This window comes from Amphiprion ocellaris, chromosome 7 (assembly GCF_022539595.1).
Source record: "Amphiprion ocellaris isolate individual 3 ecotype Okinawa chromosome 7, ASM2253959v1, whole genome shotgun sequence".
Taxonomy (NCBI): Eukaryota; Metazoa; Chordata; class Actinopteri; family Pomacentridae; genus Amphiprion; species Amphiprion ocellaris.
The window spans coordinates 30,276,674-30,302,649 of record NC_072772.1 but is presented as its reverse complement, the minus strand read 5'-3'; the positions used below and the strand labels follow the sequence as shown (position 1 = coordinate 30,302,649).

At 40.8% G+C, this 25,976-nt stretch overlaps 1 protein-coding gene across 1 annotated transcript in view; it reads right to left on the bottom strand.

The window, feature by feature from the left end:
* zmp:0000001236 (mastermind-like protein 2) overlaps positions 1-25,976 on the bottom strand; it is a 35,287-nt gene that overhangs the window by 6,304 nt on the left and 3,007 nt on the right. The window contains exon 2 of the mRNA XM_023262786.3: positions 790-1,998. Coding sequence (XP_023118554.2) covers positions 790-1,998 — 1,209 coding nt within the window. The remainder of the gene's footprint in view (positions 1-789; positions 1,999-25,976) is intronic.

The window sequence follows — 25,976 nt, the reverse complement described above, 5'->3', positions numbered from 1 at the left end:
GGCTGCTGCTGCTGCAAGCAAACTGAGGAAACCAAGAGAAGAAGACGAAAGTGAGCAAGATTGACTTTGCTTTGTATCCTGTCAGTTCACGTTTAGCAGACAAAAGGACAACCACTGCCATTCTTTATCATGCAATAAAACACACAAGCAAGTTATTTGAACTACGCAACAGAAAATGTTAAGAGTTTCACCTTCTTACACTATTTGCACTTTTAAATCATGGCACTGTATTGCTATTAACTTAACAATTACCTCGATTTAATGGCACTAGCTGTGTAGTGTTGTTGCTAGCACATATGATACTATAGGTACGTGTGTGTAAAAAAACTCCAATGTCTTTGAGCGGATTATTTTACAATATAATAACATTTGTGATGACAGTTAGATGTAGTTTAACCCTTTGATGCGCAGTGTAAGTCAGGAGATTTTTCCATTGGATTTGGGTCACTATTGACCCATGTTGCGCATCAAAGAGTTAACCCGTAATTTAAATCCTAGGAGCTTCAGTAGAAAGCAACTGGACTTCTCCTTTATGTTGTTCGAAGTCCAGTTGCTTTCTACTAAAGCTCCTAGGACCAGGATGACTGAGGATCTACACAGAAATCCTGATTTTAATGTTTATCGTACAGTTGAAATTCATGCTCCTCTATAGCCTTCAAAAGTCTATTTATGGTCAAAGCGGCTCTGTCATGGAGCTGAAATTACTTTTTTCAGTTTTTTCAAAGTTTACAGCTAAAGGTTTCAGATAAGAGCAATCATGTGCATGGGAATTTTGGACAGTATCCTTACCTGTCGCTGCTGAGACAGTCTGAATGGCAGCCCTGCAGGAACAGTTTTGGGTTGCAGACAAAGTGGCCCCGATGCGGCGATCTGCTGGTTCTGGAAATGGTGACCTGGATGTGGTTGATTCTGACCCGGTGACGTCGACTGCTGCTGCGGTTCCGTCTTGCTCACCGGATTGGCCATGATAGACATCGGTTGGCTGGCAGAATGGGGCGCTTTGGGGCTGAAGTGTAACGTGGGTTTGGTGTTGAGAACCTTCATGTCCAAATGATGGGAGCCGTTGTGGCCGTTTGACTTGAACAGGCAGCTGTTGATCCCTTTACTGTGTGGCCCGATCCTCTGCTGGCTGAGTGGGGATGGGCTGGAGACCTTGTCTTGGGGGAAGGTGCTGGTGGAGGAGTGGGTGCTCATGGCGGGAGCCCAGCTGGTCAACCCCACGGGTGGCGTTTGGTGGTGGTGATGGAGAAGAGAGCTCGGCTGCTGCTGGTTCGCTGCCATCTGCTTCAGCTGCTCTGCGTGGGATATTTCTGGCCAGCAGGGCATGGCTCTAGGGTGTCCCGCCTGAGTGTTAGCTTTCTGTGACGTGGTTGTAGAAGAGGTGCTGGTCAATGTGAAGGATGGTCCTGCTGAGGCCGGCCGAAGCTGTGGCGAGCCACAGTGAACGTTGCCGAAATCTGGCGAGTGCTCCGTCTTTATCGGCTTGTCCATCGGGGAGCACAGACCGGCAGTTGCTCCTGCTGAGCTCGGCCGACCTAGATCCAAACCGAATGTATCATCCTGCTTCAGCATCTTTTCAAACTCCAGGTCATTCAGAGGGGGAACTGTCTTTGTCAGCTCGTCAAACAGATCCTGGAGCTCTGGGTCAATATGAACGCCACCTTCGTCCTTGAAGTCAAAAATCATCTCTGCGTTTGACTGGCCACAAGACTGGACCTCAGTGGGCTCTTTTTTCATTTCTTTCAGGGTCATGTTGAATATGTCTGACCCCAATCCATGGGGCATCATGTAATTTTTCCTCTGCATGCCCATGGCTGAGGAGCCTTGCAGAGAGTGTGACTGGGTTAAGTTGTGGTTGCAGGTCCCATGTCCCAGACCACCGGCGTCCACGCGGACTCGCTTAAAGTCCGATCCGGTAAAACCACAGGAGAGGCCGTTCTGCTTTGGTGTATGCCCTGGTGCATGTCCCTCAATCTTCCTTCGCAGGGAGCCTTGAAGCTGCAAAACACAACACAATGAAAATACAATTAGAAAATACAAAAAAGAAGGCTTTACCTCACCTTGATTCTATTTACTCGGTAAGTATTTTCCAAAAAAGACCTCAGCAGCTAAGCCATTTGGGGGAAAAAAAAAATAGCACGAAGGGAGATGCAGGGAGCTTGACCAAATTCTGAAACTCAATTTCTAAATCTTTTAACAGAAACCATTTTTATTCACTGTTGATTCTACAGTCACAGCAAAGATGTCTCAATTCTTTATTCTGTCATAAATCACCCAGTCACATCACTTTGTAAGGCCATGTAGATGCATTTAGATTACACATAATACATGAATATACAGTTTTATTGAAATGCTTGCAGTGCAGCTATGAGGCACTGAAAAAGTGTTTTGATATGATGTAGTCTGAGCGCAGTGGATGGGATGAGAAGACAGTTAGGAATCTGATACAGTCGACAGACTGCAGAGAGAAGAATAGAGTCTTTGTCTGTTTCCCTCATTTGCATACATTATATTTTCATCCATTGTGCTTCGTTAGATAGCAGAGTCTCTCCTTTGTGGCTGAGATTCTGCTTAACATGCTGGTGCTGATATCTGATTTCCTTTTGTCCTATGCCTATGTCTTCATTTAAAGGTAATAGGAACATAAGCACGACTCACAACTTGAACCGCTCGGTAAAGCTCCATAAAAGTGAAACTAAAACAAAATGTGCATTTCATCATTCCGAAAACAAAATTATTTATATATTTAGGAATAAACATCATTGTCATGTCAACAAAATAATGGAGTTTCTTCTTTCACATGAGCCTAATGAGCCTATGAGTCAGAAAGTAACTGTTTATCTAGGGGGCAATCTCATTCACACTGTTGTATACACATAAAAATGGCTGATTATCTGACCACATTTTAATGTGCTGCCTGCATGGAAACAAAACGGCTCTGATTGTACACCAGCCTGAGCATAGGAGAGGAGTATCAGTGTGTTGCATATTTCACTGTGGGAACAAATTTGAGTCATTTCCACCTGCTGGCAAACATTACATTAAGATGATTCATAGCCTGAGGGTTTGGAGTGAATCCTGCAGTTCACTGCATTTCTACTCTGTTCATGTCTGTATTACTTCTGCTAATGCTCCTAACAATAGTTCAGAGATACATCCACACATGTTAATCAAGGTGCAAATGTCTGTGACTCACCGAGCCTCCTGTATTAAAGCTAATAAGTGCGTGTGTGTTTCAACATGCTGAATGGGTGATGACAGTAATGATGATGGTGGCGGGTCACAGAGAGGAAGAGGGACACTGAAATGAGCCGTTACTCATCATGCTACGGAGTTTACATGTAACCCACCGTTACACTTGCCACTCACATAAACTATCATCTTTAACATTAGCACAGAGCATTTTCTTGAGCATGATTGCAAAACCAGTTTTCTAGGCAAACAGTTTACTTTAGTGCAGCAGGAAAATTAACTTGCAAGCAGCTGAATTTTGCTCTTGTTCCATTATAATGATTGGTATGGAGGCATGAGGAAAAACAAGAAATCTGGGGTTTTGAAGTTAATCAAGAGTGACCAATTAGTTTCCATTAGATTTTTGACAATAATTTGTTACCACTGTCTAGTGCTGCATCTGGGGGCAAAGCCTACTTTTAAAGCTGTATCACAGACACCCGCTGCTAGCTGAAAAGTGTCCCTCCGCTGAAAAATCTGTTATGGTCATTGTTACCTCTCTTGGATGTTTGCCCTTCACTGCGCAGAATAATGTCTGTTCAGAGTTGGCTTTTTAAAATTCATGTGCTGAGAGTGGAAAGTTTCTTTTTGGTCCTCTCAATTCTGAGTTTAAGACCTGTACCTGCAAGCAGAATTTGTTTTATCACAACTAATTTGGAAGCCAAGCCTGATCCAATAGGCAGGAGACTTGAGGTATGCATTTAAAAAACAAGTTCAAAGATAGTTCAGTGTTATGTGTATTACGTAACTCAAGGTGTTTGAGTCCTCAAATATGGAAATCTTAATAGTTTTACATTGATAACTACAAAAGGATAGGGTAAAAAAAACATAACATTTGCACATAATGGGCCAAAAACAAGCACATAGGCTGTTCAGGTAAGTGTAAAGTAATTCTGCTTACACTTAGTAGTACATTTTTACTCTAATAAAAAACAGATTTGTATATTTAAACAAAACTATAAAATGCAAAACTTCACGCAACAGCCACAAAAACAAAAGCAATGACTTGAATGCACATCCCACAAAAGTGAGCCTCAATACAAAACAGTTCTTAATATAGACTAGAGGAAGAAATCTTATCAGCTGATGCAAAGACAGTCTGGCTGTTTGATGTCAAGTTAACACAGATTTACAGAGGCACACACAATTTTAAACTGCAAGTGCTCCAGTTAAAGTTCATCTACAGTATGAACTTCTGCCGCCTTCACTGAGATCCACACTGTTAAACATTACTGGACATCTGTTTTTCTCCAAATGCGGATGAAAACAGTCCTTCTAGTGTGTGCAGCTCATGCACACTTTCCCTCATTCCACAGGGCTCCTTCTGGAGAAGACAGACAGGAGTACTCCTCATGGTTCAAGGCACTGTCTGTGAAAACACATCATGAATAATGGAAAGGACAGTGCATGTGTTGCAAAAAGCCATTGTGAGACAGGGTTGCCTCACTCCTGCCTTTGTGCCATTTAAAAATGGACCCCAGTCAAGAGTAGACCTCAATTCAGAATTCAAAGATGAAGCCACTTAAGTCTTTTGAGATTTTCTCAAGGGCAGACCACTGTAGTGTGTATTCTGATACTATTATTTATTACTGCAAAAAACAAACTATAATCCAAGCCAAAACATTGTGTTTTTTTTTTTTTCAAACATTTCCAACAAAAAAGGACCATCCTGTTCCGTCAACTCTCACCACTCAGAAGCGGTGGCCTGCTAGCTGGCCTGAAATCCTCATGACTGATCTCAGAGTGATCTGAAAATAGATTTTTTGATTAACATTTAATGAGCTCAGAAGCTCTGAATCACTTTGAAAGTGACTCCTGCTGCATGAGAGCCTCAAACATATGTATTATATACACTGATCCTCTCAGAGACGAGCACATACTTGATTTATTTTCTGGATTGACAAAATGTATTACACCCACTGTCAATGTCTAGGTTAGTAGTGAGCAGAACGTTTATTTAAGGATACCGAAGCTGGTAAAAAAAATAAAAAATAAAAAATCCAGAGAGTTCTCATGGTTACAATAAAAAGAAAGGGAAACAATATACATTTTTAAAAGATATTAACATGGATGGATAAAAAGCCACTCTTTGTACCATCCATCCACATTAGCCACTATAATTGGCCCACTTGTGGACACAGAATTTCACAGAAAACAGATTAAATAAGGGCAACAAGATTGAGAAAGACAGATTTCAATTAAGAACATCATCTTTTCAATGGTGCATATTGACGCCCCTTGACTGTGGCAGTGAGGAACATGACCTTGGCCGTGTCAACAGAGGCTATCTATTCATGGGAGCTGGAAGGCTGGTGGCTTGTGTGTCAAGCTGAGCAGTGTGGTGATGCTGAGCACTGTGGATGGGGCTCCGGGTGAGCCATCACAGGGACGCAACACCAGGCCTCTTGGTACCATCTGTCAGTATAGTGGCACAGCCCTGAGAGCCATACATGCTTGAAGGGTATAGGTTTGAGAGCGTTCGAAGGTTTCATGTCTGTGTGAGTTTGAGTGTGGCTCAACAAAAGATCCAGCTCGCCAACCTTTAATCTGTTCACCAGAGCCCTAAAACATGTTGCAATCTGCTCCAGAGAGAGTTAGAGACCTCCCTCTCGGCATTTGACATGGAAAAAACAGCCCCAAAATAAAAGAGTAAATATGACTATTGTGTTCCTAGGGAGACATAATATTTATGCGGTTCTACAGGTTTCGTACTGTTGCAAGAGGGGATTTCAGCTCATTTATTGCCAGATAAGAAACAAGAGCCTTCACACTTGTGCCAGTGATCAGCTGTCATACAGAACTCATCTGCTTTCAGAAGTGTGGAGAGCTCAATTGAAGTATAAAATGTGTACTAGCTGTTTAATGCTGTAAACAACAATACTGTGGCCAAAAACATCATTTAAAAAAATTCAATTATGTAATGGCTAAGGCTGAAACTGAGTATGCACATTTACAAGACAATTTATAGCCAAATCAGGTCAGGGGGAATGGCACATTCATTTTTTTAAAAACCCTGTTTGCTACTAAGTCATGGGTTTGTTTTTATTCAGAATATCTCAGGGAAAAGGAACATTTGCGCAATGTGTTTGGTACTACAAAACAGCTAAAATGTTCCAGGATACCCTTGATTACATGGTACCAATAGGAGAAAACACTGAATGAACACTAACAATTTTGTACTTTTTCCTTAGCTTTGGGCTTTAGGTTGCACATAAAGTAGATTTAATTTAAAGAAAAGGCTCTCATAGTAGTAAGAACAAAGGGGATGTAACTGGGAGGTGCACTGAGGCAACAACAAGCAATTGCAGCTGAACTTCTATCTGAAAAACAACCTACAGAAGCGCAGTTTAGAAGAAGAATAAGATGGTTGCCACTTGACAAATCTTGCCAGCTTACATTTTGCAGTACATTTTTGTTGCTAATCCTTTTTTAAACACACAGCAAATGATAAAATCTTGTTTTTTTCCAATATTTTTCCTGAAGCAGAACAGTTGGAATGGAGTTCATCATATTTCCCCAACAAAAGAAACATATTTAATCTGTTTCTGCAGAGCATGTGCCATAAGGTTGCACGGGGATGTGAACATAGGTTCACGGTGTGCTTCCCTAATCAGGCTGGTGTGTGTTGGGACAAAGGAGCACACTGCAGAGGTGGGCTACTTTTGGCTCATCAGCACTTTGCATCCCCACACTTCCTGACACAGTTGTATTAGATTGAGGCTGCCCTCCAGAGAGCAGGCAGGAGAGAAGGATGAGCAGCAGCAGCAGGAAAAAAAAAAGGGAGGCAGCTTTGTGGCAGCCTCTGGGAAATGGGAAGAGATGATAAGAGCTCCTTTGAAGAGAAATCATCCATTATGTTTACTGAAGGCAGATTTTTTTTTAACAGTTACTGTAGCTCAGCTTCAACATTCCATGGATAAACTTGCCATTTTAATAAAAGGCAGCTTGCACACTAAAAATCCTGTTAGAGGCACTTAGAATTCAAAAATGAGCTCTCCATTATCCAAATGTACAGATTAAAAGCTGGCATTCTAATCAGCCCTTGCTTTGGCATCTCCTTTGTTCAAAATCCAGACACATTTAATGTGATATCCCCAAGGCTAAAGGATGCAGGAGTTGCATCTCTGAAAGTATGCGTGGACCACATAGGAAAATATGTGAGCCCCATTATAAAGCAACAAACAATACTGCTATCTTTGCAGTTACTGGTCACACCCATTATGATGGTGTCCTGAACTAAGGGTGAACGAGGTGTTTAAAGCTGCACAGTTTGAGTTGATAAAAATAACTCTTTTAAATCATCTAAAAACAAATGATTCTTGACCTGGCCAGGTAGCTTCAGTGGCTTATTGTGCATTACATTCACCGAGTTTATTCTCCTGTCGGATAGGATGACAGAGATTCCAAGAGCTGCGACTCTGTCAAGGCATTACCACAGCACCAGCTAGGCCATGCCACTGCAGACGTACCACAGGTCACCAACATCGCAGTGACAAGCCGTCACATCACATCACCCATGGCCATGTGGCTCACAGAGCTCCTGACACTGCTGTCACCTCTCATCTACATGTCACTCTTAACCACAGAGACATTTACTGAGGAGGACCGAGGACTCCCCAGGCTCAGGAGCAACCCTGTGCAGCATGCATCACTGTGGGTTCCTGTACAATTTCAATAATCAATCATTACAGCGAGAAACTACAGGATGTGCAAACGGAAAAATCATTTCTAGATTTGCCACATCCAAAATTCACACTTTAGCCACAGCATTTTTTTTCTTAGAAAAAATCATGATAATGACAGGAAAGCGTCCCACCATTGAACAATCATTCAAGGGTTGCCTGTTAACTGCATCACAGCCAAAGCTGCTATTGTAGCTCAATGGGTTTAATTTAGTGGTAACACAGACTTAAATTCTCATTGGTCCGACACTCCAAGTGCTGGAAACACCCTCTCACCACATCTTAAGTGCTGCATGCCGTGCACCAAAAATGAAAGGACATGATGTATCTGCCATGATGTCATGCTTCTTTCAATTGGTATATTGCGTTGTGTCTGTTTAAGAGGCAGGAGGTAAGAGACAATTTTCATTCTGGGAAACTGCTGGAGGGTGTGGGAGGGTTAACATAAATCAGAACATTAAAGGATTCTTAACAGCCGAGGTTTAAACCTGCTATAACTGATTTTTTTTTCCCACTTGAGGGCGGTGGAAACAAGTTGTGAACAGAGCACTGACACATCATCACCTTTTAAGTTGACGAAAACGTTGTCGGCAAGGTTTCACTGCATATTTACAAATCCAGCAGGTAAGGATGTTGTGTTTCTGGACACCTGGCCTGTTATTCACTCTACCTGCGTCTGCACTGTGGTCATCGATTCCTGGGGGAAATATAGAATTCTGAAGCTGCTAAATGCTTCAGTATGTTGATCTGCTAGTTGCTACATGAGCCTAACTGCTATTTGTTGCTGGGAAAGTAGTGTACAGTTTTTAGAGCTGTAATTCTGAAAATATCTGTCTACTGCAGCTGAAATGACACAAGGGAACAAAATCAATGAATTTGCATCCAGGACAGCTGAACAATGAGCTGAAAATCTCTAAACGTCGGAATATCAAAGAAAAGCTGCAAACTTTCATTGATAATTCTCTGTAGATTTATTACAGTCTTTGTTTTCACATTGACATTTGATATGTTGCTATTGTATAATATTGGTTTAGGTTCAACTATCACATTACGCAAAACGCTCTGATTGCAGAGATGAAACTAATATGTGTAAATGAACCCACGTGAAACAGCAGACAATGTGATGATTTTAGCTCCTCTGAAAGAAAATCCCTTGTTGGACAGGTCTAAAGCTCTCTCAGAATGTTTGTAGCCTTAAAAGGCCATTACCATACAACCACAAGTACCTTTTTCCCAGCAACCGTCAAACACAAGGCCTGCCTCCGGTCATGCCACAGGAAAAGGCACATAAGCAGGGAACAAGTTCCCTTCCTGTTTTCAAAGACGATTCCTATGGCATGCAGAACCGTTTCCTGCTCGCTAGGCTCATTTCACCATCTCAAACATCTGGCTGCTCTTCAGCATGCAGCTGCAGCACGGTGAGAGCCAACAATGCCACTGCTGAGTTGAGCAACAACAGTCCTGAGCCATTCCAGTCATATCTCTGGCCACCACAAAGCAAAACCCATCATGTAGGTTCATTAGCTAATGTGAGGCATGCGAGCAGTGATTTTTATTCAGAAACTACTGTGTGCTTTAATGAGATTGTCTTCAAACTGTACCATATTCATCACTTTAACGTGCTGTTAATGTCTTATCACTTAGCTATTTGGATTATGTATTCCTTGATACTCCCTTTCAAGTGCACTGACTGCAGCTACCAATCAGGAAATATAAATATTATTTGTCAATATCTGATGTGGCTGCAGCAAAGTGCTCTTCAGCAGCATTGCTGTGGCGATTTCCTAGTGAAACAAGGATCCATTTTATATCCCATGGGAAACCTGGGCTGAGTGGTTAATGCTGTGCTAATGCGGCTTCACTCAGCCAGGTCTTGATAAGCCTCATGCTTTTAGAGAGGGGAAAACACATTTAGTGTTTTAAACCGCTTCAATGGAGAAAGCTTTGAAAAATCCACTAGTTGAAAAGGGTATACTTGTTGAGTTTTGCCATCTCTCTCTGCTTTCACTTAAATTACGCACACATGCATTAGGACAGGCGAGCAGTCACACTAATCTGCACTCGTGCTTTGAAACAATCCTCAGCGAGTTGGGTTTGAAAAGGAACTGCAGCAACTAGAAAGTAAGAAGAAAAAATAAATGAGTGGGAAGCTTTGTTTGACTCCCACTCCTATCAGTTCTGACATTCCAAATAAGGTCTGTGTAGCCCGGCGCGGTTAGAGGCGGACACAGAAAACACTGCAGAGCTCACCGACTCCAACCAAGGAAGAAGTGTGTGCACATGTGTGTCCATGTGTGTGTGTGTGTGTGTGTGTGTGTGTGTGTTAGTGTAGTGTGGGGATCATGGAGCAGAAAATATGCGACCTCTGCATAAATTTATCAGCCCGACATTTCCCAGAAGGACAAATACAAAACTTCATATGATATTGATAAATCTCAGATATCATCTAGATACCATCATCTATGATGTTCCAATCAAAACTGGTTCATTTGATTTAGAATAGCCATGGCCTAAAAACTAAAGCGATTAGTTTTCATGCTGCTGAAGCTAGTGAGAAGTCTTTGGAAGGGCACGCACCAAAAACATGAACCCCATGAGAATCATTTGGTAGAGCACTAAATTAGTAGCTGCACTAGACAGCTTTGCACACTGCTGGCGAAACACCGAGAAATCATAAAACATACTGTCACTTCATTTTTGTAAACACAGATATGAAAAATGCAAACTGGACAAACAGGGCGAAACACTCACCAAAGTTGGCCCTGACAGCTTAGTGCTCTACAACTTCAGAAAACACAGGCAACAGAAAACACACAAGAAAAAACCACTTTGCCAATTTGACACCACGTGCACTGCATGTAAAACAAATAAATAAATAAAATGCTCCAGTGTGAGAAAACACCACCACACACTGAAATACATTGCAGATGCTTAAAACACAGTTGGAATTGATACAGTGCAAGAAGTGCTCACAGCAGTGGAAATGTTCTCAGGCGACACTAAAAAGTGCTGAACACAGGTAGGGCGCGCTTCTTGTTGCCATGGTGACTCCTGAAATTGAGAGTGAAGTCAACCCTTTGGCAAGGGTGTCGGAAACTAAGCTAAAAAGTACATTTTTTTTGTTTGTTTAAACATTCTGATCTTCTTCCAGATATCCACTCTTACCCTGCAGAGTTTGTGTTGAGTCGTGCTTTCTGAATTTGCAGTGGGCAGCTGTTTTCCAGAAACAAGCTTTGATAAAAAGAAAAAAAAAAAGAAAACTACTTGCACTGCCTTTCAAGCACCAGGCAAAGTCAGAAGCTAACCAGGGAAGAGGGGAACAATTAGCAGCTAATTTTCCCAGGAGGTAGAGGTGGAAGAAAGCTACAAGGAGAGTGAATATTGCAATTAAATTTGTTGGGTGGCCAGGAAAAAAAGACTCGAAATGAATCAAAGAAAAAGAAAGAATGAGAGCTTCTGATTAGCATTTGATTTCATTTTAACTCTTTTGTTGAAAATTGAGGCTAACATGGGTAGTTTTCATCTAAAAAGCATAATGTGTATTCTCCTGCACATGTAGAATAAAAAAAAAATGTTCAAAGGGCTGCCTAAATTGCCTTCCCACGGAGCCCTGAAGGCACCAAGCTCAACCACTGGCATAGTGGCTCTCACAGTGGCAGAGAGAGTTCAAGGCTGTAGCAGAGCCTATTTCTCTGAGCAAGTTTCTGCATGCAAGCTGCTCTTGTGTGTCTAGTGGGCCTTGTAAACCAGTGCTTTAGGTCTTTTTACATGTTGCAGCTGGAGAGAGAGAGACACAGTGTGCTCTCAGGTAATCTGGCCAAGTGGAAAAAAACAACTTTCCCATTATGTGATTACAGACATTCGTTCAGAGTTGAGGGGAACACAATGCGATTGTTGTGATTTCAGACTGAATAGGCACATTTATGCTGATCAAGACTAACTGTGGGAGGGGGAAAAAAAAACTGTCTTTGGCATCTTATCTGAAAATAATTCCTGCAAGTTGAAAACAAACTGTTCTTGAATGTTGAACATGACATTTTGCCAAACTCCCAACTACTGCCAAATGAAGAACGCCCTTAATACTGATAAGTATGATAATTAAAATAGAATTCAGCAGTTATTGTTCCCTATTAGTTCAACTAAGCACAAATTAGTAAACTTTTAATCAATGTTCAAGATTCTATTAATGCATGCCTGGTATTAAACAATTAAATAATGAACCGTGATTGAACCATGTGGCTATTATTACACCGTTTAATAGAAAAAGGATGCACAGAATCTGTCTATGTTCCCTCTGCAGGAACAGCTGTAAAAGAACAATAACCTAACCAGACAGAGGCTGTTACATGGCACATAAACTAGCAAATCCCAGTGTATCATAGCTAGCAAGAGGTTATTATTAAAAGACTGAGCATTGGATATTTCTCGCAAAGTTATAACATAAACTGCTTCCTTTTACTGTTTGTGAAAGTGTCCTTCGATATTTACCTTTAGTGTCAGTGTTGTGAGACTCGGGATATCCCACTATACCTTATACTGCTGTCACATTAAATTACACCCTATTAGGTCAAGGCTACATGGAACTATTTGCATTTCCATCCCAGGATATAATATTCGGTCTGGGTGGAAGAGATTATCCTGCTTACTTGTGTGGATTTCACAGCTCAACTGGCAAGGCGTCCCTTCACTGACTAGACAGCTGTTTTTTTTCCCTCGCTTTTACTACTTCAGGCAAAACAGATGAGCCTGGTGATTCAAACTAAAGCAAGGCAGCATAATAGAGGGGAAAATTCCCTCTTACCAAGGGAATGAATTCACTGCAAATGACAATGGGGACAAACACTGATAAACATGAGTGTCAGTATTTTAACTTGGTGCTTTGAGAAGTTGTTCCGGTATAACGTACTAACAGCTGAAAAGAGCATTAGGATATAATACGTGAAAAGCATATATTCTATAGATCAGCAGTCCATTTAAGGCCCACTTTATCAATTATAATTAAAATGGTAGTTTTGAATAATCTATGTAAACAAGGACAGTTTGGCAGGAAAAGACAAGCTTTGCTACTGATGTAAAGCACATGAAACCAAGCTCACCATCCTGCAACTACAGTTCGAGTCAAATCTATCGGCAAGACAGAAAAAACTGCAGTCGATACAGGATACGTTCAGGCACAGTATTGAGTTCTAGGTCACCCATATTTCCAAAGCGCTCCGAATATAATACACACATCATTGTAGTTATGAGCGTAAAACACATGAAAAATAAACCCGAAGTGCAAAAAATGTGTGGCGGCTCACATTTACAGGAATATAGCATGGATGAAACATAATCAAAACACTATGTCTGGCATGTCTGAACAGCTGGATTGATAAAAATAGGAGAGCATTTTTTTCCACAAGACCCACGAGACAGACATAATGCAGCTGAAACGCTCGGTGTACAGACGGCCTAACACTCATTGCCTCTAGGTGGTGTAAGTATTAAAACTGCTACAACATTCCTTGCCTGCAGGGATCAACATCAACATGCTTACATCTTCAGCCATCCTTTACTTCTGCACTATCCCAAACAGCTCACAGTTGTAGGGATGCTGCAGTTTGCTAAATGTGAGTGAGTTCATGAGGGCCAGAGTATGGTCACTCACAACAAGATGCGCCGTCTGATCGCCTGGGAAATCACATTTATTTGTAGTCATTTTGAACATCCACACTAAAAAGCAAAATGAAAAACTGGTCGTGTCACATCATCCGCACCCCAAACAGGGATAAGACCTCACATTTCATTCCATCGGCCGCAAATTCAGTCTGCTACATGACAATGACCCGCAAAGTACAGTCGTAAAGAACCAGAATTTAAGCCAGAAGATGAAGGAGTCCTGTAACAGATGGCATGCTTCCTGCAGAGCGCTGATCTCAAAATCATGTAGGCAGTCTGAGTTTACATGAGGAGACCAGAGACAATCAGGGAGTCTAAATCCACAGAGGAACTGTGGCAAGTTCTCCAGGTAACTTGAAAAAGTGCCTGTAAATGTATTTATATGAAGGTAATTATTAAAAAAGACTTACTATTCTATTTGAGAGGAGCCTCACATTTAGTGTTTGAAGTTTGCACAGTGTTGTACATCTCAATATTGGCAAACAGTTTTCATTGTTCCAGGACGCCGTCAACAGAAAACATCCTACAACGGATGACAGAAACAATTTCTGTCCTTCAAGGAGATGCTCTTGGCTACCGAAGCAAACTGTCAAGTAAAGTGGATGAGGACATAAAGTTTGGAAAGAGTGGTTAATTCAGAGCCAGAGAGTTTATTACATTTGACCATGCCTGTGTATAGCTGAACCACAGAACCATGCTGTTAGATTATGGCATAAAAAGGCTGGCTTTGTTGCCGGATGTGGGAAAAACATCCAATAGACTCTAAAAAAAGCACAGGAAGGAAACTGGGGGTGGGGTGGCAGTGAGTAGCAATGGGGGTGTGGTGGTGGAGAGTGGGAGTGAGAAAGGAATGTTCTCTTCACTCTCTCTTTCTCCTTCTTGTTATCATGCATACGCACACATAATAACCCCACTTTCTCACTAACAGCTATGAAAAGAATGCAGCATCACGCTTTTTTTTTTCTCTGCAAGCAGAAGGACAAGAGAATGAGCCTTTACTTGTTTAATGATCATTTGCCATCTTAATTTAAAAGAGCAAGTCAGCCCAAGTAAATTTGGGGAGGGGGACGCTTTAACAGGATTTATTCACTCTCTAGATGTGTGCGATTGTGTTCTTTGGGATCTGACTGATTAAAATTCTTACGTGCTGCACACAGTTGTCTTTCCACTGACTGACACAGTAGGAAACGGATGTAGAAGAGTTGAAAATTAATCATCATTGGGAGAAACATTTGCCCTAACACATTACTTCCTCAGATACGATGCAAGTTTTAAGAATCCACTTCATAAGGATAGGTTTAATCAGAATTTCATCTGCTGGTTGTAAAGGCCAACCTGCAGATGACTCATATAAACAGGTCTCGACTTAACTTTGCTACCATGCTTCCACGTGTTTTACAAAGATGTTGGGTCTTTTCTTGGATTTCCTCCACAATCCAGTTTAAAAGCTGCTCCCCTGTACACCTCCTTTAATTGCTGTGAGACGCATTCTCCTCTTCTGGAGACAACAATCACCACCTGGCTTTACCAGATGGATTAAACATACTTTGGGCTTATTTAAGAGTGGGGAAAATGAGATAAAATCTTAAAGAGTACGGTACAAAAACCTCCCAGAGACTTCTTACTAAGAATTGCCTCCCTGAACCCCCCTTCTCATGGATATCTTTTAGTGTTTCTTTAAACTGAAAACACATTTAATAGCCACAAAGCCCCCATAAACTGCATGCAATCCCCAAATACTATCTAAAAAATTACAGCTGTAAATAAAATATTTCTGGGAAAGCCCAAACAATTGAACAACTTTTTGCAAAAGTGCATTTTAATAGTTTTATTTGTATCATAGATGTTTATAAGTAAGTGTATCATATTTACACTTTTGGATCAGCCTGCCACAGCTGTCATGTTGAGAATGTTACACAAATTAACACAGCAGTCACAGATACAGTCACACATCTTAAACCATTTGGGTGACATTAAGCAAAGACTTAAACTAAAACTTGGTAGAGAAAAGTTTATATCTTCCCATCCATCATCCAAGCAAGACTCTTTTACTGTCTGCAGGACAATTTTATTGTGAGTTTGGAGTTTCATGCAGTCTTTTAATGGCAAAAAAAACCCCCAAAACAGGTCTTTCTCACTTGTCATGCAAACAGCAGATGCAACATTTACAACATAACACATCTTAATTCAACTTTAGAATCAGCCATCTATGAAATTAAACTCGACAATCTTGTTCTATTGAACTTCTACGATACAATTACCAATGAAAAAAATCTAAGTTACAGCATGTGAATACTGAGTGGAATTAGAGGAACGGCTGTCCAATACTTTGATATCATGATAGGACTTTTTTCTCAGAGTCACACTTTTTAATTTCAGTACTGACATATTAAGAGTTAAAATAATCAGAATCAAAATCTAATTATCCAGTTAATAAGCAGATACAGTTGTGCTCATAAGTTTACATACCCTGGCAACATTTGTGAAATATAGTTTTTTTTTTCAGAAAATATGTTTGATCATGGAAAAAAACTTCTCTTTAATTTAGGGTACATATTTTACAAATTCTGCCAGGGTATGTAAACTTATGAGCACAGCTGTAAATTTCCAGTGTATGTCATACTCCGCACAAGCTGAAATTAGTCCTAAACAGCCGTCGAGCCGTGCAGCACCTCTGTCACGGCAGGCCTGTTTCCTGTTAAAAACCAGAACGTAGATGATTCAACGGGGCAGACAGAGACCAGAGATCCTCCCCTGGTTTCACCTCTCATGTATGCTGTAGATGCAACAGCAATGTCTGTGTGCCTCCAGGCAAGGTGGAGAGAGAGCAGGCGCCAAAGCATAGCTCAGCACCGTGACACCTCACCACAGCAGCGCACTAACACAAACATTCCAGCTGCCACTTCTCAGCTTTATTGGCAGAGCGGAGGCAAGAAACAAGACCATCTATGTTCCTCCTCCAGACCTGTATCCGATGCCGCAAACGGGCTGGTCGAGCGGTCCGAGTTAGTATTTGACAGTTTTGTTCCTTTAAAATCTGACCGTGAACGCCTCTGACCATTAAAAGACAAATCTAGGTTATTACAAAATTATTTCACAAATCCGCTGCATTAACACTGTGCTCACTGGGAACACAGCTCATGTTTTCACCTGCCCAGTTTCACTGTAGCCTTGAAATGATCAGACAATGAGCCATCAGTTTAGCCAGATTTATTTGGAGGCTAAATGAAAAGTGAACACACCTGTTATATTGTTAATAATCCCTTATTGGAGAGGAAAACTGTGCACACAACTGAGGTTAGTACAGTAGGTCAACTATGTGATGGATGTTTACAACAAACAGTTCAGGCCTTTGTTTTCTCCTCCAAATAAGTTTGGCTAACCTGGGATCTACTTTCAATTGTCCACTGTTGTGGTCTTCATTTTTCTTGCCCAGTCTGACTTCTTTTTAGTGATGTTGTCACATTCCCAGATAAATCAATCATCAAAGCCAAAAAGAAATACTCAAAACTATGAAAAAAAGATCTGAGCTGTATTAAACCAGAGCTATCCTTTAAAGTCCCCACTGAAACCCAAACTAATTACATTGTTTAAACCAGCTGGCAGCTCCATAACACTGGGTGAAGTAGCAGTGCCGATAAAACTCTGAGATAAAAAAAATCCTGCCACACTGCACCGAAATGATTGATGATAACTAGCCAGTTATCTAAATTTGAAGAAAATGACACCAATTAGACTGTGTTTATGTGCTGTGGTCAGGCCTTAATCTCTTTAAAGATGACACTAAAAAGCATGTAAATAGTGTGTTATATTTAATAAAAGACTAATATTGGTTCAGTATATTGGTTTAACTCTAATTCAGACATCACTGCTACAGACAGGACAGCTTTTCCCAGTCACGTATTGTTGTTGTCGATGCTGAGACAGAGAAAAGGACGTTCATATTAAACACTTTCTCTTTAAAAGAAAAGGATAAGGAGATGTCAAGGACTAGACACAAAAACTATACTAATGTATACTTTCTTGCATGTACTGAATTTTCTATTAGTTCCTGATATTCAGCTCTGAAACACTACTAGCAACATGATTTCAGGCATACAAACATTGTTTGTGTCAGCTAGGTTTGTGACTTTCACCTTTCATATATTTCTTGTTTATAATATTCCCTCAAGGACAACTATAGCAAAGAACAGAACATTACCACCATGCAAATGGAGCTGAACTATGACTTAGACCCCAGAGCACAGGAGAGCGAGGCAGAGAAAAGAAGAATAAGTGAATGCTTGTGCCTCTTTTCAGCACTCTGCAACTCTGGAGCCTGGGAACTTCAGCAGCTTGGCTGGGCTCTGAGAAATATCCTGAGCTGTAATGTAAACATGCCTGAACTCTGATCCAACATGGCCCTCCCCTACCCCCTCCCAGTTTAACCCAGCGTTCTGTGCAAGAGGTTTGCCAGTGACATCAGGAGCCCACTTTCTCATTTCCTGAGGAGGGTAATGACCCTGGGGAGGATAGGCTGTTTGAAGTCTTGCTGCAAATATAGCCATTTTGCTCTGAACCCAATTGTTCCTGAGCAAAAGAGTGAGATAGCTGCTTTCGTCTGAGCTTCAAATGGTTTTGTCGGATGAGTAGATAATGTCGTAGATCTATAAAGCTTTGTGAGGCTGAAGTAAAGAACTCCAGCATGGTGAAGACAAACATATTGTGTTAAAAGGGTAAAATAAATGGACACCCACACCCTGTGCACCGTTGGCAACTGTGATAATCAGATCTGTTTACAACAGACGCTACAATAAGTCCAGGAAACCGTGACATATCAGGTGGCTGATTGTCAGATAGGTGTGAGAACAGTTATAGATAAGCTGCTGTTTATCCAAACACACAACTGTCTGCTCTAAAACAAAACCCTCACAGCTGTCAAATTGGTGCGCAGTATAATTTCTACATTGTTAAAACTGGCTTAAACCAGTGTGTCTGTTTTCTGGGCCGTGTCCTGTTGTAAACAAGTGCTGCTTGTGTTTCATTTTGCATGCAATTTGTTCCCTCAAATCACCCTCCATGCGTTGCACATGAAATACACCTGAACACGCTTGTTCCCACAGGGTTCCAGTTTCAGCACTGGGTAGCAAAGCACTCGTGGAAAGACACTCCAAGGCATTACCCCCCTCACCACCACCACCACCACCTCACTCCCGCCCCTCTTTTTCTTCACACACAATCCTGCCCTCTCCTCAATTAAGTCAAGCAGGAAAAACCTGACAAACCTCAAAGAGCTCTCTCAGCAGAAGAAATCGCATCAGGCATGAACGGATACTTCTACAAGGCCCCTCTGAACGCACAGATGTACATAAACACAGCTCTTCATACCAATTCTATATCTGAAATCCAGATGATGAAAAGTCACGAAATATTTGTTTTCTCTGTTAAATTATTTAGTGGAGCGCTAATATATTAGCTCTCCTAAAATTCCCCATTGATTTCAATGGCACAAATGAGATTTTTTTTTTTGTACCTGAAGGTCCACATAATGCTGGAAATTCAAACAAAGTGCTGGCAACAACTGGGAGCATGCTGAAAGCACAAATCAACAACAAAGGGATACAGTGGGGACTCTCTAATCCAAACCCCTTGGGAATGGAGGTATTTCAACTCGGTGAAATGTTCACTTGCATGGAAACACTGAGTGCCGGGGTAATTCATATTCACAACATGAAACAAGTATCTACACATATTCACAGGAGTGTGGCAGAGTCGAACTTGCAGTTGGAGCATCGACAAGAAAATTCCGACAACCGCGCATCGTTTTTGGAACACATTGTCAAACTGCAGTTTATGTGAATTTATTAGGTTTTAGATAGAGATAGATTTAAATATGCAGCAACAAAATATCAGAAATCGCTTAAAAATACTTTGTTTCCTACAGACCTCATCTTGGCATTGATTCAAACTATTCTTTCGACCAACCGCAAATTGCTATTCAATTGAACCTGATAACGTGAAACTAACGTTGGTATTTTTGCTTGATAAAAGGTTGCAGTGGATCATTTTTCTGTTTATGAATAAAACGATTAATAGACTGAGACACATCTTAGCTGTTTTGGTCATGTGAGAGCAAGCTTGATATTCATTAATACGCCGAGTATAAATTAGCAGATTTGACACAAAGACAAACGGCAACCGGTGCCACCAGGGAGGAGATTCTGCAAGGTTGATGCTGATCATGTATATTTTCTACATGGCATCTGCAGGTAAAGCCGCTGCCTTGAAAGCTCCGCAAGATGCCAGGAATTAGAGCCAAGGGCAGCAAGCAGAGGTCCTCTGAGGAAAGGCTTTTAACCCGGAGATGGGCTGGTTCAAGTGCAACTAAAGGCTAAATTTACCCTAAAGGTCACGCTGTTGTAAACCTCACAGGGCAGCAGAGGAGACCGGGCCCACCTGGACTGTCAGAGGAGCATGTTCTTCTGAGCATGTAGCCACTTACATTGTATCCTCCCTTGAAGACTGCGGATGAGATGGGTTTACTACACGATTTCGGCAGCGCTCTTCAGAGACAGATACCAGCCTTCCCATAGGCTGCTGAATAAAACATGAGGCGTGTGCGGCAGGGTGTGTTGTGTGTGTTTGAGACAGTGGGAGGGTGGCTGAGTGGAAGTGTGTGGGAGTGGGGGAGTGGGAAAGGGAGAGGGAGGCTGAGGGGGGGGTTCTTAAGACACTGCTGCTGGAGATGCTGTATAACAGATGATCCATAAATGCCTTTGATTTGACACACATCCTCACTGGCCTGCCGGGTGTGTGGAAACTTCAGATTTTCTTGATTCATATGCATTTGTTTGTTTTCTTATTTTGTGATTTTTTGTTTGTTTTCACTGTGTGTTCTTTGATAGAATGGAACCTCTAAACAAAACCTAAATTAGTCCAGAAAAGAAGAAAAGTGTGCTCATTCCAGGAAGAGAAGGCAATGCAAATGTTGCTAGGTACAGAGATGTCCCAGATTCACAGAGCACTATTTCCAACACTGCTGCTGCTGCTGCGTGACACCTGATTTGCTGAGCCTGGTCTTTTTAAAAAAATAATTATACTGGATTTTTTTCTCTTTTATGATACAGATATAATAATCTGACATTAGATTAATAAGCATTTTACATAAATCAAAATTATTTTAACATTTAATTATTGTTCAAGTAATAGTTTACAATAATTACATAAAACTCTAAATTCTGAGGTAATATGACAAAAGTCTTTCCACCTCTCAGTGCCTGGATTTGAAATGAACTATTTTTTATTGCTGTTCTAAGAATAGAAAAATGCGAATAATTACCACTGAGAGATAATAACATAGTTCTCACAGAAGGAATAAGGATCCTTTACATAGATCAAACAGAGCAGTTGTTTGGGAAATAATATAACTGCACAACCCATAAAAGGTTCATCTCTAATCCCACCTTTACTCTGCTCTGCTGACCGATACACAAATCACATGCATACATTTTTACCCTTTTCACTAATTACGGCTTGCACTAAACAACTTAAGACCTTGTAGGAGACATAACTTAAACTTGTGAATGCCCTTTACTGCATTTGTTACGCTGGTGTCTCACAGATCTTTTCTGGGAAAATCCACTGGTACACAGGAAGTGATACATGTTTTCTGGTATTAACAAGATTGTTTGGAGCTGGATAAACAGCAACAGCTACCATGGTTGGAAAGACAAGAAAAAAAGCTTTACAAAAACACCCGAACCAAAAGCACATTACACAATTTGATCCCCTGGAGGCAATGACACACAGCACTACTACACGTGCCTAGCGCTAAAGTTGCTCTTAAAAATAAAGAAGAAGATCTCTTGGATAACCATTTAAAATTTCATTTGACATATACATTATCATACTAGAAAGAACAGGTTGCTGAGTATCCTGACCTCTGACATCGTGACACTGGACGATATTAAAAGTTGCAGTTTATAAGACTGAAAACACAGTTTATGAAATCTTCAGCAAATGTAGTCATAAAGGGATTGACAAATAAAGCTCCCCTGAGAAATATCAGTCATCAGTGAACTTTATTTGTGCCATTTAAAAATCTGGTGTCTGGATTGGCTACCGAAAGAGAAACTTGTTGAGGATTGCAACCCGCTCTCCCTAGAGGACATAGCAATCATGATGGCAAAATTTATGTGTAGTTAAGTTGTTTAGAACGCATGTACACCGATGTTATCATAAAAGTATGTTTACTGGGAAACAGGGAAATTCATTTCATGCGTGATTTAGCTAGAAGACGATACAGTAGCTAATAACTAAGACAAAATTAACAGTGTCCAAACAAATGTGCGACAGAAGTCATTTCCTGGAAACTAAGAAGTCACAACATTAGCCTTGCAAGATATTAACATACCACATCCCCGATCCTTGAAGACAAGCTGTGCTTTCGTACATCTACTTGGTGCTAAAAATTTATGAACTACCCCCGGATATGACTGTGGAATGTCCAGAACATAATGTTACATGGCCCCAAATTTATTACATAAGTCAGTAAATCTGGCTGATGTGAATCGGTAAAAGGCTGCTGTCAAGTTTCTCTGAACAAATGTAATGATGATCCCTTCGGTTTATCTGGTGTCAATCAGAAGACAGCATAGTGGATGGATGGAGAAGACACATTTATTGAACTATATTACCACCTGAGATTAATTTGAGCTCATAAAACTCTGATATTCCATAGCAGACTCTATTCTCATGCCAGTGGCTATAGCTTTGGCCAATGAAATCTATGGTGGATCATGGATAATGCATATATTTCAGCTCAAGCGGTTCAATTACTAAAGACTTACCAAGAATTATTCTATGTTGAACCAGTTACAGAGCAACCGTGCAAAGTATCAATAAACACCATTTTCACTAAACTATTTTCACCCAAATTATAATAATGCAATAACAAAAATCAAAACAAAATGCTGATCAAAAATGCATTACATTCTAAATGTATGTGCTTTGTTGCAAAAACTAATGCTTTAAATTTTAGGACATCTGAAATATCTAAAAAAAAAAAAAAAAAAATGCACAACACATAAGTAGAATTGATTTAAACCACATCTTGGAATGAGCACTAATCCCAAATAGGAGGAGGAGATTAACAGATGGCTTTACTACAGTATATGGAGGCCTATCTTAATGTCTTTTAATCAGAGCACTATGAGATGCTCAACTCATCTCGCAGCTACAGTCTACACAATGAATGAGACAAGCTTAATCACATCAGGCTTACAGTCGGTGTAGTCGTGCTGTCAATGAACAGCACCCACTGCAATTCTATTCCTCTCTACAGGAGACTTAAACTAATTCAGCATTCAGGCCAACTGACAGCCAGCTACTCCTAAAAGAAAAACTTCAGCCTATCCATGACAACATGGAAGTGATGTGTGGGATGAACATGGATCCTTTCTGCATCCACAGGGCTGGGTAGAGCTGCGGGCTTCACTGTGGGTGGCCCCCATGGACCTGGGCTAATTGTTTCACATCACAGCAGAGGCAGGCTGAGATCAGACCACCGGCAGCTCTGATTCAGGCTGTTCAACAGCCAAACCGTGTATGCCAGGAAACACTTACAGTGCACACCCCACCCCACTCATGCACACAGGCTTCATCCATCATACGTGACCACAAGAGAGTGAAAGGAGTTTCATTTTCTCCATGCAATTTGAGTGAGCCGTCAATCCACTGGTCAACTGGAAGTTGTAGTTCATTCGGTGATAATGAATTAAGTGGTCAGCGGTCACAACCCTGTCTTGCAAAAATTATGTTCCTACTTCCTAACAACTTCATTCTCAATTGTGCTTTGAGGGAAGCATTTTCTACAAGGTAGGAAACGATTCCACTGTCAAGAGCCACAAAGTCTGTGTTTTTAGGATGGAGGACGGCAGTGTCATAAGTTTAGCACAGTACTTTCACCCAAGATCCTGTGCTAACTACATTTTACCAGCTTACCAGCTTAATTAGATGCAGGAACTCGAGCTACTTCTCTAGGTTTAGGAAAATATCATGGTTTAGGATAAAATACACCCTTTTCCTCCATTTTTTTGGGTCACCAGGGTGTCCTGACCCCATCCAAGATATGATTGGTTGGCTAAAAGTGGTTGGAAAGCAGTACAATAAATGGCAAAAGTATGTCAATTAGAAACATTTTTGTGATACGTAACAAATATAAAGTAATCACGGGCAAAATTAGTGCAAAGCCTGAAAAAACAAACACAATTTCAACTTTTTCTTTTGCTTTCTTATCCTCCTAATCACCCTGTAACTGCTCACATTAATCTTGCACCTTCTTGTGAGGGTCATTAACTTCCAATGAACCCTTTGTCCAAGGTCTTGTAATTGTGCCATAAGCCTGAAGAAATTATTGGCATGAAGTCTTTATTTGCATGGCTCAAGGTTGAGAGTGACACAAAAAAAAAAAACAAGAGCGAGTGAGAGGAGGACATGAAGACAAGTTTGCTCAGTGAAGTTCAATGTGGCAGCATGGCGGTTCAGTGATTTGTGCTTTATGCTACTAGATGACCAGGACACCTCATGCTCAGTCTTTTAAAAAGTGCTGCTGCTGTGTGTTGGACATACAGACTCACAAGTGGGTAAAGATAACAGGAAAACACATCAGCATGCGGACACTTAGCGCGCACACTGCTTCAGGACTATAGTTGCCAGATCTGTCACTAGCAAAAGACTGGGTAATGACAAAATCCTCCCAGTGCACATAGGACTGTTAATCACCAGGCATCCCTCTCCTACTGCTTTTTCAAGGCCTGTTTGACTTAAAGTAAACATGTGCAGGAAATGTATTCAGTGGCTCTAAACATTTATATGGGGGCCTTGTGGTTCAAACAATTTCATGGCCAGCAAATCTTTCAAGAAGGTGCTTAGTGAGCCATTTGTTAAACACATGATAATAGGCCGTGACAATGCATGGCATGCTTGCATGCAGCAAGGCAGCATCATTGTTTGTTAAGCCTTTAGTTTCTGTACTCACTATCTGTATCGTTGACAGACAACGTAAGATGATTGCTGGATCCTGATCTGATGAAACCGAATGTCTGTATATTGTAATACGGGGCTAATGTTTTGTAAGCTCTACTGTGTGACCTATTTCTGAGCTGAACGCATTTACTGATACAGGTATGAAGGGAAACAATAAAAAAAAAAAAACTGGATGTGAATAAATAATCTAGAATATGAATATCCCAAAGCTTTCAATGAGTTCATGCAAGCATTATGGAAAATCATTTTCTCAGTCGATAAATAAGCTCTTATCTCTTCTTTCCAATTTCTCCAATTTCATCTAAAAGAATATCCTTTGTTAATCTGGTCTCAATGAGCACCGTTGTTAAGTGCTGCTCACTCTGCGCTCCCAGCCAGTCATAATCCATTGTGTTGTTTGCCCCTCGCTTGGTATACATTTCCACTGCAAAATTCCAATGTGAACAGTCAATAGCACACACAGATGTGGCCATTGTAGATGCTTTACTTTGTAATTCAGAAGAATGTAGCATGTTGAACAACTGCACCCTGGGAAAGGTTTGGAATACATGTTTTACTTTTTATAGCCAGAGAAATTAAAAAAAAAAACAAAAAAAAAAAAACATATTTTAAGTATTTGGCCGCAAGAGTTATTCTACACTTCACTCATTTGGAATTAATTCAAGAATACATTGTGGAACAGCAGAGTTAATGCTGGATAGATGCAGTACAGATGCATTAAGGGGGTTTTCTGCAATGACTGCTGTTCTGCTTCACCCAATCAGCATGAGTTGTGAAAAACATTAACCTCGGGGTTGTTAGAAACATGTACGCCAGGACTTCATTTCCTCCACACCATCTTGCTGCACTCATCAGTTTTATATAGAACACGCTACTCCAGAGTCAACATCAGTAAAAATGAAACAGGACATGATAATGATGTTCCCTGACCTCTTTCAGACAGTCAGTATAATCCATGATGTTGTGTCTTGCCTCACATCATGTTCCATGACTGTACCGTACCCAACGGCATTAAAAGTAAATACGAGGAGAGCAAAGGGACAAACTGTATTTTGTACTGGCACTGCAAATCAAGGAGAAACTACTTTTCTCATATGTAAATAGCTTATTCAAGGCATAATTAATACAAGTGTATGCCACGTAGTAGAAGCCATCCCAAGCTCAATTCCAGTGAAGACAGTAAATGGAATAAAAAGAACAATCATTACAACCCTTTTATGGCTGTACTGGAAAAAATATCAGTGTTTATTTTTCCATCCAGCATCTCAAGCACATCTAGGAAAAAAAAAAAAAACATCTGCAAACTTTCACCCTTTTGACATTATATTGAAATGCTGCTTGGGAAATAATTCATAGGCTAGATGCTGAACTCCCTCATGC